The sequence below is a fragment of the Xyrauchen texanus genome, chromosome 40, assembly GCF_025860055.1.
Source record: "Xyrauchen texanus isolate HMW12.3.18 chromosome 40, RBS_HiC_50CHRs, whole genome shotgun sequence".
Classification (NCBI taxonomy): domain Eukaryota; kingdom Metazoa; phylum Chordata; class Actinopteri; order Cypriniformes; family Catostomidae; genus Xyrauchen; species Xyrauchen texanus.
This window is the reverse complement of record NC_068315.1, coordinates 12,864,772-12,886,031: the sequence shown is the minus strand read 5'-3', so window position 1 is coordinate 12,886,031 and position 21,260 is coordinate 12,864,772. Positions and strand designations below refer to the sequence as shown.

Sequence of the window (21,260 nt, the reverse complement as noted above, 5' to 3'; positions counted from 1 at the left end):
GTTGATCTAGCATAATCAGCATCATCATCTTCAGCAACTTGTAGACTTTGAAGTTAAGGAGTAAAAAGTGTGACGCCTCTTCTGAAATTTCTCAGCAAACTTGGAAAAGAATGAGCGACTTTTCTCTTTTCCTCGAGTGTTTGGGATCCATGCCGACTGACTGTATATAAAGGAGAACACTATGCCCATGCTGGGCAGTGGACAGCATGCGAGGGGACCCGTGATGTTTTATTACAACCTTTACGCAAACGATTTCTTGATACTTTCTAAGGACGCTCCTTACTAAGGACTCCTGCCTATGTACGTGGATTGCGTTACTGGAAGAGACTGTTGTATTTTAAAATGAAAGAATTAGGGAAACGCGTACTTTTTTAAACATATATGTTTTTGAATAGACAGTCATTGAATACCACCGAGTTTTACATTGTTAGAGGCGTTCAGACCAAAACTAGACGTAACGCATCAAGTATAATAGTCTCGAGACCAGACACGGTGTCTAAAAAACGTTTTGCGCATGTTTACATAGAGAAGCAATTGAAAAATATCGCGTTCGGTGTGAACGGCCCCTCACTGTGTGCAGGTGTATAAAACACCTGTCTAGGACTTTGCCCACCGGCTCTGTCGAACATCAAGGAGCTTCCTAGCGATGTTTTTATGAACTTTACCGATCCTTTTGTCTCCCCATGCCCGTGTTGTCGCTGTCATGGAATCGTTTGAGGTTTCTGTCACCGAGTCCACCGACATCATCAAACCCTACGATCCCTTTACGGGTCCCCTCAAGTCTGTCGCGCCTTGGAATTACACTTTCCTCGCCTGTCTGATGTTCATTGTGACTTCTCTGTCTCTAACAGAGAACTTCGCCGTTATGCTGGTGACGTTTAAATTTAAACAGCTAAGAAAGCCGTTGAATTATATAATAGTCAATTTATCCGTTGCTGATTTTCTAGTTTCACTTATAGGAGGCACTATAAGTTTTTTGACTAATGCGCGGGGTTACTTCTTCCTCGGCGTCTGGGCGTGTGTGCTGGAGGGATTTGCTGTCACTTTTTTCGGTGAGTTGATATGATATGGGATAGTTTGCGCAAACCTATGATTCCATGCATTGTATTGCCTATTTCTTGTGTTTTACTTATCCGTTGTTACCTGAAACCAGGGACGGAGATCTAATTATAACTTAAGATGTGTGGGACAACAAATTGGAAATTTTTTTACAATTTCAACTGTAACTCAATTGCCCATAACTGCTTTTTTAAAATACTGTAACTGGAGTCTCACTAATCATGTAGTGGTCTAAGCACATAACTGGTAATCTGGTAATCAGAAGGATGCTGGTTCGAGCCCCACAGCCACCACCATTGTGTCCTTGAGCAAGGCACTTAACTCCAGGTTGCTCCGGGGATTGTCCCTGTAATAAGTGCACTGTAAGTCGCTTTGGATAAAAGCGTCTGCCAAATGCGTAAATGTAATCAATTTTTTGTTAAATGCATAGTACACCCCAAAACAAAAATTCTTTAATTATTTTCTCACCCTAATGTTGTTCCAAACCCATTACTTTTTACTTCTTCGGAGCACAAAAGTAGGCTATATGTTGAACAGAATGACCAGGGCTGCATTTCCCAAAAGCATCACAGGCTTAAAGAAATAGATCTCTCAAAAATGAAAATTCTCACATGATTTACCCAGAATGACTTTCCTTTTTCTGCATCACACAAATAAAGATTTTTAAAATAAGTGAATGGATGCCAAAACGTTCAAGCTCCAAAATCCACATAAATGCAGCATAAAAGTAATCCATATGACTCCAGTGGTTGAGTCCATGTGTTCAGACATGACATGATAGGTGTGGGTGAGAAACATCAATATTTAAGTCATTTTATCATAAATTCTCCTCTCTGTCCAGTAGAGGGCGATATGAATTAAGACTGTAAATCACCAAAAACAGAAGAAGAATGAGAACGTGAAAGGTTGTGTCTTGAAGGGATCCCACATCAATTTCTTGTGCACATGCATTCTGTTATGATGCGATGGTGCTTTTTCTGCTTGCCTTACCGTGCGTTCAGACCAGAGGCAGCAAGATTGTCAAAATTCGCTCTGGCTGCCCTGCCAACAACACTATGGAAGATTCGTGGATGCTCTGACATAGTTGAAATAGGCGGCGACATTCGTTCAGAATGCTTGGTTTTGTGAACTATATTTAAAGGGGTTGCAAAACATCCAGACATGTTGACCGGTACCAGACATGTTTTGCCAACATATCACAAGTAGCGTATATCCTCATGAAATCTTTGAATATATTATGATATAATATTATATAAACCATAATATCCACTTCATCAACTCACCTGGCACACCAACAATTTCAGACACTTTGTCCACGCATCGTTTTTTAAAATGTTTTTTATATCCCTGTTAGCAAACAGGGACAGATCATATATTACGGGAAAACCCGTCATGGCAATAATCATTTTCTCCTCCATTTTGTCTTCGGAACTAATGTTTGGTGGGAACCAAAGTTTACACTGTTGTGTTCTCTAGACTTCGCTAGAGCGGAGCACTTCTATACTCCAATAGGTTGCATCAAAGCTCATTACCATAATGTTGCCCGCACTTAAACTTTCCTCTGATACCGCCAATGATGCGCCGTGCCACTTCTTGCCGACAAGAGATACTGGCTGCCATAGAAAATGAATGACTTACGGTCTATTTGATGCTCTCGAAGCCTCTGGTCTGAACACACCATTCACGTATTAATGATGGAGAGCATTAAAAATATCAATAATATAACATTATTACTATTATTACGGTGTTGTACATACATGTACTAGTTGTACATACCTACCACACAGTTCAGCTATTTGCACTCAAATAGTCTGGTGGAAACAAAGACATTAAAGACAAACAGTATCCTTAATTGTTGCTGCAATGGCTGTGTGTATAAACGGTATTTGTTTTTTCCATGCAGACGACCTGGGTTCAAATCTGCCTTTTGACCCAGTTTTCCACATCCTGTTACCTGTCTCCACTATTAATATTTTTTGTTAATAATTCAAATACATTTTTACGTTTATTTCCTCACAGTGATTTGGTCACTATGAAGGTCAGAGTGTCAAAGGTTTTATCAGGGTAAAATTACAGCATGCTCACAAACTGCTGAAAAACATAATAGTTGTTAATTTTGCAGTAATAAGAAAGTGGCAACATATGTGCCGCAGTGAAATATTTGGGGAAACTAAAATGGGCGGTGAGCGCTCCTGTGTGTGTGTGCTCCTTTCCCATGGAATCACAATGAAAATGCAGACAAATGTGTCCCCACTCAAGATATACGTCCACTGAGGTGCAGATGTAATCTTTGTTTTAGTCAAATATAAAGTTCCTTTTGGGTGGATTAGAAGGGTAATTGGTTACCACTAGACCACACAGTCAAATACTTAATAGAAGAACTGATTGATACTTCTCCACTGACCAACAATATCTCATGACTGACAGTAGCAAGTGCAGAGACGATGTTATCAAATTTGTTAAATATTTATTTTAGAGCTTTAATTAACCATGTGATAAGATGCGCAGATTGATGTTCTCAGATGCGGAGTCACTATGCCACAACAAGGATTTAGAGTGCAATGGGAATTGGGCACTCCAAATTTGGGAGAAAAAGGGGGATAAAAAATTAAAAATTAAATGTCCTCCAAAATTGTATCACATTTATAATTTGCAAGATATGATTTATGCCTTATGTAATCCCATATATGTGCTTTACATATATAAATTCATAAAAACATAGTAACCTCATCCTTCCTTACATTTACACATGTGCTTTTAAGCCAATAGTTCTGTGGAGGATATGATGGGCATGACAGATGCTGTCATGCAACTTTTGCCCATGTGTAATGTTTTCACAAGAAGGATCATAGATTTAGTCACTGAGTTAAAAATGTAATTATTGGCTGAGAGAATGGACTTACTACTAAATCGGTTGTGATGTGTAATATACAGTAGGTAGATATTAGGCCTAATCTGTGAATTAACAATGTGTATATAACATGAAATCAGACAACCCAAACAAGACCAACACTGACTGATATACAGTACAAAGAACAAAAACAAAAATACCTGTATGGTCCAGAAATGAGACATGTAACAAGTGTTTTTTTGAGGATGACATGAAGTAAACTGTTTCAAATATTAATCTTCACCCTGCAGCTGAACAGCTCTGATAATAATAGCCTAATAGCCATAGTGATCTTGCTTCTTTTCATATCAAATGGCATTATCATGTTGAATTAATGTTTATGTTTTAAAACATTACCTAATTAAATGTATACTTACATTTTGGATATTGAGCAGCTTGTGATGTCCAGACACATGTATAACTGGGGTTTTACAAAATGTATTATGTCTTCATCTCTAAAGGCGAATTAATGAGAAAATGATTTTTGATCACACATGATCACACAGAAAATGTGATTTTTTTTACAGGGAATAAAATGAGCACTCTGTCCCTTTATGAGAGTGCATGCATGTTAAACAGTCTTCGCTACACGGAGAGAGATGATGATGAAACATTATGCACAGAGAGAAATAGATTTTCAGTCCTATAGAATGAAAGTGTTGATTTCTTGTGTTCCAATGTGTGGATATTCATTTTCATCAACATTTCATTAATGAAATTAATAAAATTCATTAAGTGGGGGGTTTTTTCTTGCTATTTTCTACACATTGGTAATAGTTGCTGCTAACACTTGGAAAAGAGCGAGGACAGTGCTAGAAGAGTGTGCTTGGTGTCTGCATGATCTTGTGCATGCATGCAACTGTGCCTTGGAGTGTCCAGTATATTATGCATTTGCACATCTTTGCAAGATAATTATACTCACACTCGCTCCTCGGTTAGAAGACTTTGTTCACTTTGTGCTCTCTCGCTTGTTGTTTGCTTGCACTAATGTATTAAATGCATCACTGGCTTGATCGGGCAAGTGACAGTTCTAGCAACTGGCCCAAATCTTTCTCACACTGGCCCCGGGCCATCGGGCAGTCCTTATTGTCGAGCCATTGTTCCTCACCCACATCTTCTGAAGGCATTGATTTAACTGGAGTTGTCTGGAGCACATTTATGATGCCTTTATATGGATTTTGGAGCTTCAGAATTTTGGCATCCATTCACTTCCATTGTATGGATCTACAGAGCTAAGATATTCTTCTAAAAATCTTCATTTGTGTTTAGCAGATGAAAGAAAGTCATACAAATCTGGGATGGCATAAGGGTGAGTAAATTAATTTACATTTTTGGGTGAACTATTCCTTTAAGTTGATTGTAGAGACCATTGGTGCCAATTGTTTCTATGATCTATTTAGGCTTATGACGCTTTTAGGAAATGCAGCCCTGATTAGACACCATTCACTTTCATTTTCTGCAAACGAGATGCAATGAAAGTAAAGGGTGACTGAGACTAACTTACTTTCTAGCATCTCCTTTTGTGTTCCAAAGAAGAAAGGGCATTGCTGGGCATCATAGGAACTGTGTTTGACTGGTTTAATTTGACAGGTAAGTCTAGAGAGGTGAGGTGTTCAAGCCACATCAGCTACTTACTGGGGTACCTCAGGGTTCAGTGCTTGGGCCACTTCTCTTCTCTATATACACAACATCACTGGGACCCATCATTCAGGATCATGGTTTCTCTTACCACTGCTAAGCTGATGACACGCAACTCTACTTGTCTTTCCAGCCCAACGACACCACAGTGACTGGTCGAATCTCTGCCTGTGTAAAGGGAGCCAGCTGGTTGATAGCTGTGCAGTGTGTAAACCTCACTCTCCTGACCTCAAGAGGTGCACTAGCGACTGACGCTAGAGGCTGTAACCTTTAGCCTCCTTGTTAGTGCACCCGCCTCCCATGCCGGAGATGTCGGTTCGAGTCCTGTTCAGAGCGGGGCGAGCAGGACCGGTTACACCTGCCTGGCAGACATCTCGTCTTGGATGGAGGAACACTACCTCCAACTTAACCCAGCCAAGACCGAACTCCTTGTCTTCCCAGCCAACCCTGCTGTTGAACAACATCACCATGCCTTCCGAAATGATCAGAAATCTAGGGGTAACCATCAATAACAAACAAAATTTCATAGACCACATCTCAAAGACTGCATGATCACGTAGATTTACACTCTACAATATCAGGAAGATAAGACCCTTCCTCTCAGAACATGCCCCACAACTTCTTGTTCAGTCACTTGTCATAGCTAGACTGGACTACTGTAACACTCTCATTGCATGCCTCCCTGCATGTGCAATGAGACCTCTGCAAATTATCCAGAATGCAGCAGCACGTCTGGTCTTTAATCAACCAAAGGGAGCGCACTTTACACCACTCCTTGTCTCTCTGCACTGGCTGCAGGTTGATGCACGTATCAAGTTCTAGGCTCTGATGCTGGCATACAGAACAGTCACTGGGCCTGCTCCAGCATACTTAAAATCATTTCTGCTACGCGCCCGCTAGAAGCCTGCAGTCGACTAAGGAATGTCACCTTGAACCAACACAAAGAGGCACCAAAACACTTTCATCATACCACATTGGTGGAATGACCTTCCCAACTCCATCCTTGAAGCTGACTCACTTTCTGTCTTCAAAAAACTGCTAAAAATACATCTTTTCTATGAGCACTTAACCAGTCACAAAAAATAAATAAAAAAATATTCATGTTGCACTTTAATCTGTTTTGAATACTAATCTGATGCTAGTGAAGATTTGCAATATGGCACTTTTCATACCACTGTCTCCTTAAGATGATTCGCTTATGTTTTCCTCTTTTGTAAGTCTCTTTGGATAGATGAATATATTAATCAAGCATCTGCCAAGTGAATAAATGTAAATGTAGAAATGTCATGCAGTTTTTTAACAGCATGAGGGTGAGTAAACTATGACATTAAATTTTTTGGTGAACTTACCTTTAAAAAAGTTTTGCTGGATTTCTATTTCCATCACTTGTTGAATGTGTATATATATGTGAGATTACTGACACATCACAGTAAAATTGGTATCACTTCTTGCTTTCTAGGGATTGTGGCTCTGTGGTCTTTAGCAATCTTGGCATTTGAGCGCTTTTTTTTCATCTGCCGCCCTCTGAAAAATGTCCGGCTGGGAGGAAAGCATGCAGCTATGGGTCTTATTTTTGTATGGACCTTTTCCTTCATCTGGACATTTCCACCAGTTCTGGGCTGGAGCAGTTATACAGTCAGCAAAATTGGCACCACCTGTGAACCTAACTGGTGAGCTGAAAATACAATTTCAATGAATCTCTTTTTTTTTCACCTCTTTCCCTTTACTGTTTCATTCTCTCTGTCCCAGTTTCTCAATTATGCACATGTATGCACAGAGCAACATCCACAGAAAAACAAAGCAATAGGCCTACAGAAAATATAATATGTCACTGTTGATGAATACGAATGCACCATGCATATTTGAAGTTGAATTACTTGAAATCAGATCAGTGGATCAAGTCAAGGACTCTTCCTGTGCAATTTTGTTCCCAAAAAAGCAACCACCATTAATATAAACCCAAGGCTGATGCCATGCAGCCTTCGGTTGAAAAATTGCTTTCAAGAGACTAGCACATAACATTTTTGGCTGTGACTTGGCTTGGCCTTGGCCTTGGAACACAAACAACAGGCAGAACACAATTGAATTGGGAATGCACCTTGGCACAAAGAAACCTCAAGGATGGGAAATATATTTACAGTTGTGTGACATAACTGCATTCATGTTTATGTAATCTGTGCGTACTTCTGTCAGCCTTAGAGTAATGCAATTCCTGCAGAGATTGGATTTAGTAAATCTATCACTGTTAAGTGCTAGTTCACACAAAAATGAAAATTATGTCATCATTTATTCACCCTCATTTTTTTCCAAACCAGAATGACTTCCTTTCTTCCATGGAACACAAATGGCAGAATGCTAGGGACTGACAACCCCAGTCACCATTCACTTTCATTGTACCTTTTTTCCCTTCAATGAAAGTGAATGGTGAATGAGGCTTTCAGTCCATACCACTCTGTCTAGCATCTCCTTTTGTGTTCCACCGAAGACAGAAAGTCATACTGGTTCGTAACAACATGAGGGTGAGTAAATAATTTCAGAATTTTCAGTTTTTGTGGAACCATCCCTTTAAGTTTCCTTGATCTGTTTTCCTTAAAGTTTTGATACTGCCTTGAGCTTATAGTCTGCAGCGAGTGCTTAGTAATTTTTGTTGTAATGTCATTTTTAGACTACCTTAAAAGCTCATATTACACATGTATATAAATTCACATGTGCTGTTAATGTTAAAGATTCATACGCAACTGATTGCCTAAGCACTCTTATCCACTCAAATCTTTGTGCCAGAGGAACCAATCCTAATAGATGTCATATGCAAAAGATTGATGAGATCTAAAATCTCTGGTTTTTTTTCTTTAAGGTACTCTACTGATTACTATGACCACACCTACATCATCACCTTTTTCACCACATGTTTTATCCTTCCTCTTGGCGTGATCGTTATCTCCTATGGTAAACTTATGCAGAAGCTAAGAAAGGTTGGACTTATAATCTTATCTCGATTTACATTGCTTACATTATCTAAATCTTAAAGGGATAGTTCAGGCAAAAATCATAATGTACTCACCCCATGTTGTTCCATAACCCATGTGATTTTATTTCTTCCTCTGTGGAACACAAAAGTTTTTTTAACCACTGCCGTAATATGGATACATTTTATGCTGACTTATGTGATTTTTGGTCCCTGTTCACTTGCATTATATGGATCAAAAAAGCTCAGAAATTCTTCTAAAAATTTTCATATGAGTTCATACACATCTGGGATGGCATAAGGGTGAGTAAATTATGAGAGAATTTTTGGGTGAACTATCCCTTTAATAGTTAATTCAGAAAAAGGTAAAAGGTAGAAGGGTGCAAGGTTTTACAGTATGTGGTTGTGCTGTCTTTCCAAAATGTAGCTTTCTGAACTTGAATGCATATTAAGTTCAGTGTGTGGTGTTTACTTACTGGATGACTGCAACTAACTTTAGTTCCCTAACATGTCTTATAGGTATCGAACACCCATGGAAGGCTGGGTAATGCACGTAAACCTGACAGAGAGGTGGTGAGGATGGTTATTGTGATGATAGTAGCATTCATGGTCGGATGGACACCTTATGCAGCATTCTCAATTACTGTCACAGCCTGTCCCACAATCCATATTGATCCTCGACTTGGCTCAATACCAGCCTTCTTCTCAAAGACTGCAGCTGTTTACAACCCCATAATTTACGTCTTCATGAACAAACAGGTACATCTTTGCCATTTGTCATCCTAATCTGGCATTTTCATATAAAAATGTTTGAAAAAACAAAAGGGAGAAAAACCTTTGAGATGGGGTTACCATGCTGAGGAACAAATCTGACATGAGAATCTTATATTTGATATGTTACAATTTGATTTGATGTGTGTTTGTCCATCAATTAAGAAGAGATGTGGCAACATAAAGGCAATGGATTCATATGACAAACAACATTTAACAAAAAACATGAATCTTTCACCTAAAAGCACAGGTTTCACAGAAAACCTGTAAATATACTGGCAAAGGAATTTCAGATTGTGATTTCCAGGCCCAGAAAAATTGTCAATATGAGAATGCACTCTCTTTAAAAACCTTATACAGTAATCATGAAATGACTGGAAAAGTCTGAAATGCAGTGTTTGGAAATTGCATAAATGCATTTGAAAGAATGAGTTAGAAGAAAACACTTGAAAATATATATATATTTTGTTTCATTATGGGAAAAGAGACCTAACTAAATTATTTTCCACTATTTCATGGGGTTTTGGCTATTTATTTTCTACACATTTTATCCAAGTATGGTTGTTTTAGCTATAGATGCTATTATAAAAAATCAGCATGAGGGATCTTTCCCTCCTTCATATGTTAGAGACAAATGACATGCATCTGACAGACTCTTTGGTTGAGGAGATTCAGCTTTTTCTTAGTTCAGTATTTGATTAAACATATTGATATTTAAAGGCCTATTTCACAGAGTGGTCCATGCTTGCCCAAAGAAAAATGTATCATACCGCTAGATACGTCGAAGCTTCAGTTGCTTGTCGTATTGGGACTAAATCTCAGACTTTTCATTTGACAGATATCTCAGGGGAGTTACATGTTGTTCTAAGATATTTTATAGTTTTATATTGATTTTTTTTTTGTGTGTACTCCAAAAACATTCAGCTCCTAAGTTGAAATTTCCCAATGCCCCTGTTGTGTCACGTTTGATTTAGAAGGAGAACTGGAGATCTTTTGTGATGATGTGGCTCTGATGGCCACCCCAAGGATTTGGATCCCAGGTGGTTGGGAACTGTGTTGGAGCTGAGGTTGCTGGACCCCTTGAGATGTGCACATCTTCCAGAACTAACCCATTTCCTTAGTAGCTGTTTTCAGAATAAATTCAAGTCATAGGGTCACACGTTTCTCTGATGTGAGAGATAGACAGACTATATTATTGGTGAGACAAGAACAAACACTTAAGAGTGATATTGAGACTGTTCATGCCCAGAAATAGTGAAAAGATTTATATAGTCTCTGGAACCACATGATAGCATTGCATTTGAACATAATCACAAGAGCCCTGGCGTATACACAGAAACAAAACAAAAAACTATAATAAACATGTAATTTGTAGTTGTTGTATGCTCTGGAGACAATCTTCACCTAAAAATGTGCTTCATGTGGTAACATTCAATTTAACTAAACAAAAATATGATTAACATCCCTGAATCAACCTGAATACATTAGGTTACACCAACAAAACTAATTTTAAGGGTTAGATCCGGTAGAAATAGCTCCTTAAGTTAACAGTTGCAAGTTACCACTTTTTATGATGTAGACTCTCAATTAATATGTGGTCTACAAATCTGCATGCATAATAATTATGAAATAATTATCAATAGGTTTTTCATAATAGTTTAAGTTGAAGTGTAGCATGTCACACTGCAGGACAGGTCTACTTTCGAAAAGTATTACTATCAACTACACATTAGCAAGTTTTCCATGACTTTCAATGTGAGTTCAATGCAGTTTTTCTTTATATATTCTGTCTGTATTTTCTGTAAAAGCATGCCCCCATGGTATCTCTCTGCATTGTAAATATGACTGGAAAATAGTTTAATTACCCAGGGTACCTCATTCTCATCCAGTCCAACCATAAGCTTGAGGAAATTAATATACAGACATCACAGAACAGGCACTTACTGCCCATGACCTTATCCTCTTTAATTAAGGTCAAGATTTCCTTGTTTTTACATGGAATACATCTTGCCTAATGACCTTTTCCAAGTGAATTTTTAATGCAAAGGCTGTGTAAAGTGCTGCCACATTAAATAACTATACTGAACTGTACCCCTACATACAGCCATAGAGACACAATATATTAATCAAAGCTTTTATTTAGCTTTTTATTGAGTTCATAATCAGCATAGATAAGAGCATAATTAAAATCATTTGATTTTACTGTATTTGTGTGGGGGGACTTCCTTTCTTAGCACTACAGGAAGCTTACTGCAGCTTTCCTGATGACCAATGTTGTGTCTCATTCTGCTACCTACAGTTTAGTTTCCTATGTCATGAATTACTATATCATGTGCACTATCCACTAAACATTGGGACACTGATGACTCAATTATGATTATGACATAATACAATTATGCACATTAAAACAAAGCTGGTATTTATCAGCAAAATTGCTGTATATCATGACATGTGTACCTCTGTTGTAGTTGTTATAAAAGTAAATATCTTTTTAATCATCTTGCACTAAGTTCTGTGTAAAAACTTAATAGTGTGCAGGATTGTTTCCCTCTCATGCGCATTAGGGATAAAAGATAATAAAAAATATAATCTTTTTTCAAGACAGAAAATAAGGCATTGCCTTCTTACAAGTATACTTGCGCTTGTTCTCTTACAGTTTGAGAGATGACATATCCAGTAAGTAAATACAGTAGTTATCAGATGTTTTTTTGTGTGCATTTTTACGTTTTTACGGGGCTCTCTGGGAATTTCAGGAAATAATTTAACAATATAGGACAGCCCTTGATAGCACTCCCTGGCAAGTGCTCTGACTACTGAACTAGGGAGCTGATTGAGACACACCCTGTCCCATTCAGACCAGTGTCAGAAATTAACTTTTCCATTAATGGGCAATATTTGAGTTTCAGGGGCATTTTGCAACCCTTATATTGACCTTATATTTACATTTAACAGAAATTCTATATTTGAGTAATTATATATTTTGTTTTATGTAATATGCCATTATAGGGGAACTTTTTTTTTGCCCCCACATTTTTAATTTCTGGGGCGTTTAAAAAAAAAAATCATTTTCATCTGCAAGTCTGCCCCCTTTAATTTCTGACCCTGATTCAGACTACATTCTAATTCTTATCTAAATTGAACACTCTTTTCTCTCAGTTCAGGAAGTGTCTGATCCAGATGTTTAAAGGAAATGGCACCAGTCTTGACTCCACCCATTTGAATCAGACATCAGACAAAGGGGCCATCACTACAACAGTAGATAGTCACCTCGTAGACATGTCCATGTACAAAATGGAGAAGAGTAAGGAAGAAGAGGAGGAACCAGAGCAGAGTGGAAATGGAGGTCCAAAGCAGCTTCCTTTATCTGAGAATAGGATGTGTCCTATGTAGAGGAGTGCATATACTGTATGTCAGAATGTATGGTTTGTGTTTACATATGGGCAAATTTCTGTTGATGTTTGTATTCCTTTATGTTGTGCCGATGTGCAATCAGTGTTGGCGTGTCTATGTACTTGTCAGTATTGCATTGTACTGCCTTACTTTATGTAAATCCTGTGAACCTGCAAAATGAAGGAGGCAGGCAAATCATTTCTGTGCTGAGATTGAGCAAGTGTTATCTCACTGTTTTGTTAATGGCACACTGTTATATCAGTCCAGATAAAGATACTTGCAAAGTAAAAAAAAAAGAAAGAAAGAAAAACTGCTAAATTTGACCATGTAAAGTGCATCTGGTCATAATAGTCCAGCAGTATTGCAATAACATTAGTCTCTTCCAGAGTTCTCTTGTGGAAACAAAACATGTTTGTTATAGTAGACTTAAGTGAATTGGTTCAAAGACCAAAAGAGAATGTGAGTGGCTGAACAATCATGCTTCACGTTTTAGTAATGCATGTGTGAGAAATGAATCTTTTTCTGAAGTTATCAAAATATTCTTCGGGCTTAGATTCTCTAATTTTTAATAGAGCTTCCTTAATGTCTATATCCACAAAATATAACACATTACTGTATTTGATGCCATAATAATTCATTATGGTGAACTAACAGACATGTCAGACATGACTGGCAGCGTATCTGCTTTGCAGCTCAGTATTAAGCCATGAAATTAATATAAGATCAACATCTATGATAAATGTGTTTCATGTTTGTTCACTATGATTTCATAGTATTTATTGTTTTGAACAGTTTAATTTTAATAAATGTATCATACTGTATTTGTTTACAGTACATTGAGATATGTGTTTCAGTTTATTGTCAGAATGTCAAATTATGTCAAAATGTTTGGTGTTTCCTCAGATTTCTTGTGTCCACGGTAAATACTGATATTGATGTTGATTTGTGGCATGCTAATGAATGTTTCACTTCTGTATTTATTTATCTAAATCTTCTTGGATTATATAAATCATTTAGATTTGGTGTGTTACTTAATTTAGCAAGATATGCTTTTGGAAAAATTTTTGTTTTTAAAACATGTCAACATTGTATTTACATGAATAATAATAATAAAACAACTTGCAATAACTTTTCAGAGTGGTCACACTAGTTCAAACATGAAAATGTTGCATTGTGTTCAGAATATTCTAATTTTACTGTAGCAAATCCTCTGACTTTACTACATCACACAGAGAAACATGGAATAACAAAAACCTTTCAGATGATCGCTGCATTTTCTTTTAAGCTCAGAAGCACTCTTTGAGCTTGAATTCAATTTCTCTTGGCCATGGTTTGTTATCACACTAGGTAGCAAGAGGCACCTGATATCAAAGCACAAAAGAAGACTCATCATGCCTGATTTCTCACTCATACTGTTGAAAAGTTAGAGGAGGTAAACAATTTTGGCCTGGAACTTATGACAGCTTGTTCTAGAATTTTTGCATCATGAATATTCTTCTAGTAGTCATGGCCATGTCAAAGCCCTTATTAAAGGAAGCAGTGTTGTCTTTAAAGAAGTCTTTCTTTAAATCAGAACTATTTGCAACCCAATTTGATGTATACATTCTCTTAAATTCAGTTTGATGCTACATTTATTTTTTACAGTATATAGCAGATGAAATTGGCACTTCAGGGCTTCAGTTATGGGCATAATAAAGAAATAAACCCTTTGAACAGATGTCTGTTACCTTTCCTTCCCCCTGGTTCCTTTGTGGTTGTAGAACTCAAGACTGGAATTGGAAGGGAATATTAAAAGTTCAGAGGCAGAGCTGAAGTGCTGAATGTTGCCTGATGGCCTCAGAGAATTGACCCGATTGAAATACAGATAGAATACTTCACTTGCTGCCTAATATATCCCACCCCTTGACAGGTGCAATTGTAACGATATAATCAATGTTATTCACTTCACTTGTCAGTGGTTTTAATGTTGTGGCTGATCAGTGTATATATATATATATATATATATGTACAGTATATATGGTTAGATTCTCACTACAGCTTTAGAAGCATGAAATTATTCATTAATTGCTTATAATAACAAAGTCTTTGCTTGGTCACAGTTGACTGATGACCTAGTGATACTGTTCCTTGCGTCACACTGCAGTGTTTTATAATGAAAACCGGATTAATGTTATTTGTTTAGGCTGAAATTGGAGACTGAATTGTATGATTTGACATGGAATGCATGGAATTACATGTCTTGCTATGAGGATGCATGTGCTATTGGAAAATGTCTTTGATTGCCTTTTGGATGCCCTTTCTTTCTTTGTATCTCCTTGCTTTTTTCAAGATTGTTTTTAACTTGGTATTTTGATTTTTGTCCCTTGCCTTTTCTCCTTTAAACTGTATAGTTTCCTGTATTTTCCTTTTTAGGCCTCAGATTGACATGAATTTTCAGGATATTCTGCTCCAGAAACCTGTTCTGCCTGAAGGTACTCTGCAGTTAGATTTCAACAGGCATGCTGACCTTTTAAATGGGGCACTGCTAATAAGAAATATCCACAGTCAAGAGCAGACTTAGCTTGGTCACAGGACCAAGATGCCTGTTTACACACACACACAGAATTGATGTGACCATAGGGCTCACTCAACACAATTTACTTTCTGCAGTAAAAAAGAAACATTATTTTTCAGTAGATACTTGTGCAATATTGTAATTGTGTACAATCCCCATGTTAAAGGATCCCCCCAAAAAGACAATATAGTAGTCTTTTGCTCACCCTCTTGTTGTTCCAAACCCATATGACTTACTTTCTTCTGGAGAAAACAAAATTAGATGTTAGGCAGATGTTTGTCATACATGTTTGGAAATATCTCTTTATGTTTAATATGTTCATTTTGCTTTTACAGAAGGTTGTAGGAGTCCAGAGAATGTATTTGGTTAAATGGGTCATCCTCACTCAGTAATAGCAAAACAGGCTTTAAAAACAAACAAAACAAAAAAAACCTTGAGTGCCTGTTGTAGCGTCAGAAGTGCAGCAACCGCGCCCAGGTTTTGTTGGGTTACACTGTTGACTCTAAGATGCACCAGCGGATGGAGGCATAACAATGAGGGGTGTGGAGATGGTGTAATGTTTGAAGTTTTATTTGTCCCAAGGTGCAAGAATAAATTCCAGTATGGTGTATAGATATTTACAGTGCAGATAAGCAAAAACAAAAAGCTTCAAAAAGTAAACACTATGTACAAAAATAAAGTTACAGGCAAGATGCTATGTCAACTGGATTTGACCAAATACTGCACTCCAGCAATCAAGATAACAACCAACTCAGTTTGAGTTTGAGCTAACTTAAAGCTCCCAATGAAACTGTGGAGTTCCCTTAAAAAGATGAAGCCCCTCCTCCCTGGGGGAAACCATATTACACACCACAGGTGAGGCATAAATACAAATGACCAAATATATACAACCTATAATCCCCAAAAGTAACTGTTGTAACAATAAAGGACATACAACCATGAAAAACAAAAGAATTAACAGTTTGAGGCTGTCAGATAAACTGTACATCTGACGCTGTATGTCTTCAAGCTGTAGTTTTCCCAAATTAAACTAAACAATTGGTATGGTAACACTATTAAATGTTTTAGTTTCTCCAACAAAAGGCAAGGCTTACATAGTAAGACTGTACGTAATCTGTATATAAATAAATCAATAAAATTATTTTAAAATATAAATAAATTAGGGTTAGTAAATTATCCCACGATTAAGAGGAATATAGTTGTGTGTTTTTTTAAATACTAAATTTAAAAAATAAAAAAATGGGATATTGCTGAATTCTCTTAGTATATGAGAATTAAATCAAAATCTGTTCTAAGTTCTTAAAAATTCTTAGACATTGGCTTATTTTTCTCTTTATGATAGCCCAGGAACATCTTATCTGCACAGAAATAGCCGTTGGAGTCCCATATGAGGAAAAGCACTGCAAATATTATCAGCATCTGTCTCAGAAAAACACACTTTTAATCCAGTGCAAGAATGCCATATATGAGGTAAAAGTAATTTAAAACGTGCATGACCTCATACAATGGTACTTCAACTCAACAAAAAATATGAGACAGTCTGTTAAATAGCTAATTATAATATTCATGTTATTATATAATAATATGACAATCAAAAGTGTTTTGAATTGAAAAAAATTATCATTAAACGATATTAAATGGTAAAAGAGCAAGATTTTGATGTCCAAGTCAAGATGTATATTAGGTGTATGTCTTTTGTTCTTTTGCATACGTTACGTTGCTAAAGAAAACTCATTCTGATTAGACAAATTAAATAGAACTCCAGATTTCATCAAAGCAAGGATGGATTGGTTGCTTGTTCATTTCCCATAAGGGCTTACATGAGCATCAGGGAAAACCTGCGTATGTCCCTGCTAGTTAATATTTCAGTAAGCACCTGTTTCATAAATCTAGTCCAGCTGAAACACCAGCAACAAGCAGGATGTTTGATGGAAGCAGACATGATTATGCTTGCCATTTACATTATGAAGCAACAAGCCTTCTTGACCCCATCCCACATTTAAATTAACTTTGGTTCAGAGTTCAGAGAGCATCATAGCCTTTGAATCCTTTAAACAATGACACCAGAAAACAGTAGCTGGATGCAAGACTGAAAGAAAGGTCAGAAATCCCAAGTGACAATACCCATACATTAATAAATATGTCTTTTTTTTTTGTTACAAATGGGTCCAGGATCCTATTCTATAAAGATGTTAATAGAGTGATCCTAATTATGAATGCACAATAATTACCTAAATGTTCTTCCAAACGCTTTTCAGTTGATGTACATATAAGAACATTTTCACGTCAGTTTCTGCTTTTATAAATCCAGATTTGTTCCTCACTTTTAATGTATGATAATATCCATGGAATTTGGGATCAGATCTAATTAAACATGCAGCCCCAGTTCATTGATTACATTTTCACTCCTGACTTTAATTTGTATACTAATTGATAATGCGTTCTAACTTGATAAAACTCAAAGCAATCAGTGATAAATTAAGAATCTGTTTTATTTGTGGTCACATTCTGCTATGTCCATTCACATTTATTTTGATGATATTAGAAGGCAGACTGATGGGGTGTAGCTCATGTAAAACATCTTTGTAACCTTTTTATTTGTTTATTATTAAACTTTGCTGAAGACATCACAGAGGACATTGTTAGTGCTACTCAATTACCCCTTATCACAATCAAACAAAAAAAAAATTAAAGCCAAACACTAGCCGAATTCGAATAATTAAATTTAAAAATCTGCAGTATGTTTTAGAATGTGGCCTGAATAGATGATGATATGGTAAGAAATTAATGTCTTGACACCAGCAGTGTTTATGTTTTATTTATTATTTATAATTTAATTATTGATGAATGCATCCTCTACTTTAGAAGAAATAGCTGATAATGTACATAGCTAATTGGTGTTTATTTTTCCTCTATACAATCCTCTACTGGCCTATCAGATATGGAAAATTAAAATGTTCCCCTCCTACACGCAGTCTGGCCAGTCCACTGTGGGACAATTAGTTCCAAATTATGGACTTTAAAAATTTAACAAAAAATGGGATGAGAATCCTCTGGAGATACAAGCAGGCATTGTAATTAGGTTAGCTGGGATGTGAATCAGCATCGGCATGTAGAGATCTGTGAAAGAATCTCGACATGAGCCAACGGTGGTGATGGTGATATATCAACACCATCATCATTGAAGAGGTCAAAAGATGAACTTTGCTTCAAAACATTTTAAAATGAAAAGAGTTTAAGGTGCACACATCTAAAGGCAAGGTTGACATTTTAATTTGTTTCCTGACCTAACATTGGTGATTTTTTACTGTGGCAACTTGTTTGTAGTATTTGAAATGGCAGACCAAAGGGGGAGAGAACAAAAAACACTGGCATCAAAGCTAATACATCAAAGTGAGCTGGCCATGTAAATTAGTCTGGGATAGAGAGATAACATGATATTAGGCCTGTTCGTTACTCTCTGCATGCTCAGTCCTTTATTACACAACTGGAAATTTTATCATTACCATAATGATGCAGGTCTCCTTAAATATAGACTTGCTTGAGAGGAAAGTTTGAGAATCCTTCAGATTATCTCTGTTTTTTGGTATAATAGTTCATGCTTTTGCAGTCATTTTGGTTCACCAATCAACATGTGGGGTGGTGGCGTAGTGGGTTAAAGCACATAACTGTTAACCAGAAGGTCGCTGGTTCGATCCCCACAGCCACCACCATTGTGTCCTTGAGCAAGGCACTTAACTCCAGGTTGCTCTGGGGGGATTTGTCCCTGTAATAAGTGCACTGAATGTCGCTTTGGATAAAAGCATCAGCCAAATGCATAAATGTAAACAACACATCCACAGAAATCCATTTTTTATCAGATTAACTTCATAAACCTGCTGTCAAATGCATACCACAAGACAACAACAGCCAAAAGATGTTTAGATATTTCACTATAACAGTAAAGAGTACAACTATACAATAACAATGTCACATGTAACAGATTTAGCTACACATTTACTAAGCTTGGAGTAAAACTAAAGTTTTACAAAGGTCAAAGTTTCACATTTTCATATAATTTTTTTATGAATTAATAATTATTAATTATTATACATTTTTTTATCATATTATATTTGTCCTGGACTTTAAGAATACAATGTTATGACTGTCATCTCATGTTTGATTAGTGGTATTAACTGGGTGAGTGGTATGAACTTTACCAGAAGTATAGCACTTTCTGGAAATGATCTAAATATAACAAAATGTGCAACACCATCAATCTGGAGCTAAATCCTTTTCATCCACTATTACAACAACAACAAAAACAACAACAACAACAACAACAACAACAACAGCAGCAGCAACAACAAAAAATGGGAATTCTCTCATAATTTATTCACCCTAAGACCATCCCTACACAGACGTGTTCTTTCTTGTGCAGAGCACAAAACAAATATTTTTAGAAGAGCTCTTTAGGTCCATGAACTGCAAGTGAATGGTCACCAGAACTTTGAAGCTCCAAAAAGCATATAAAGGCAACAGAAAAGTAATCCATATCAATCCAGTGGTTATTTCCATATCTGTGTCAAATAGGGGTCAATGAGAAACAGATCAATATAGGCAAGGCAAGTTTAATTTTATAGCACATTTTATACACAATGGCAATTTGCTTTACATATAAATTTGAAAGTAAATACAAGATAAAAAATAAGAACCAATTAAGAACATGAAGAATAAAAAGTAATACACACATTAAGAAACATTTATATTAAAATAAAATAAAAATAATAAAATAGCATAAAATCAGGAGAGCAGGCATTAAGATCACAACTTCAGCAATTTGAAAAAGCAGAGAAAAATATATAAGTCCTTTTTTACAAAAAATATCCAGTTTCATTTCCACATTCTTCTTTTGTTTTTTGGCGATTCACAATCTTTGTGCATATCACCAGCTACTGGTCGGGGCTGATCAATGTTGGAGATTTATACAAAAAAAGGACTTAAATATTGACCTGTTTCTCACCCACACCTATCATATTGCTACTGTAGACATGTATTGAAACACCGGAGCATTATTGGTTACTTTTATGCTACCTTTATGTGATTTTTGTAGCTTCAAATTTATGATCACCATTCAGTTGCATTGTATGGACCTACAGAGCTGAGATTTTCTTCCAAAATTCTTTGTTTGTGTTCAACAGAAGACAGAAAGTCATTTATATCTCGGATGGCATGAGGGTGAGAAAATGAAAGTATTTTCAACATTGGATGAACTAACCCTATAATCGGGTTCCCCGTCTGTCGCTCTCTTCGACGTTGTGTCGGAGAAGCGACACTAGGGGTCTCTCTTGAGCACCGAATATACCTCTGATCTATGTAAAAAGGCCAATGAGAAGTTGGCAGCTAGTATTTGCATACCCCGCCCCCGGACATACGGTATGAAGGCGAGGAAATACTAGAGTTCATTCAGAAAAAGCAGAAGTTGTGCATGCTGTTCGCGTGAGATCACACCAGTTCCAGTATTCCTCTGACGCTCTGCATGCTGTTGGATTGACGACGCATTACAGCGGCGATTTCTCCTTCTTTGCACGGCAGTGCAATTGCCCCTGGGCGCTTCGACAGTGCAGAAACCCAAACTCTAAGAGAGTTATTTAAAAGAGTGTTTTCCTCTAAAAGAGTGATTTTCTCTAAAAGAGCAATACACAGCGGCGTTGAACGTCCTTTTTAGGACGCGTTTTTATAAAGATGCCCTTTCTCCATGCCCCAGTCTCCCAGTTCGGCCTCTTCGGCGACTATTCGGCCATGCCCTGTCTGCTCGCCGAGGGAGTCCTCCTGCGAAGATACAACAAGCTGCTCCACCTTAACCTGGGCCCAGCTCAGCCCACGTGTTGAGCGCTCTGCAGGAAGCAAACGCTCCCCGTCTCATGGACCCCCTCGAGGACCCAGAAGGCTCCCAGGTGCTCCTGAGACGGACGACCCAGAGCCCAAGACGTTAGCTGCGGAGATGGTAAGAC

The 21,260-nt window shown here is 37.2% G+C and overlaps 1 protein-coding gene across 1 annotated transcript; it reads left to right on the top strand.

Annotated features, from left to right (window-relative positions):
* The first annotated feature begins 703 nt into the window (after positions 1–703).
* LOC127633510 (vertebrate ancient opsin-like) lies at positions 704–13,740 on the top strand. Its single transcript, XM_052112670.1, has 5 exons — positions 704–1,052; positions 7,047–7,257; positions 8,442–8,559; positions 9,072–9,311; positions 12,480–13,740. The coding sequence occupies exons 1-5, from the start codon at positions 704–706 to the stop codon at positions 12,711–12,713; spliced, it is 1,152 nt and encodes a 383-aa protein (XP_051968630.1). The 3' UTR covers positions 12,714–13,740.
* Positions 13,741–21,260: the final 7,520 nt, after the last annotated feature.

What these genes read in the sequence shown, in the direction of transcription:
- LOC127633510 (XM_052112670.1), top strand. Translation starts at nt 704, where the DNA reads ATGGAATCGTTTGAGGTTTCTGTCACCGAGTCCACCGACATCATCAAA. An exon ending in TTATGCAGAAGCTAAGAAAG is followed by an intron (nt 8,560 to 9,071) that starts GTTGGACTTATA and finishes CATGTCTTATAG; the next exon opens with GTATCGAACACCCATGGAAG. An exon ending in ACGTCTTCATGAACAAACAG is followed by an intron (nt 9,312 to 12,479) that starts GTACATCTTTGC and finishes CTTTTCTCTCAG; the next exon opens with TTCAGGAAGTGTCTGATCCA.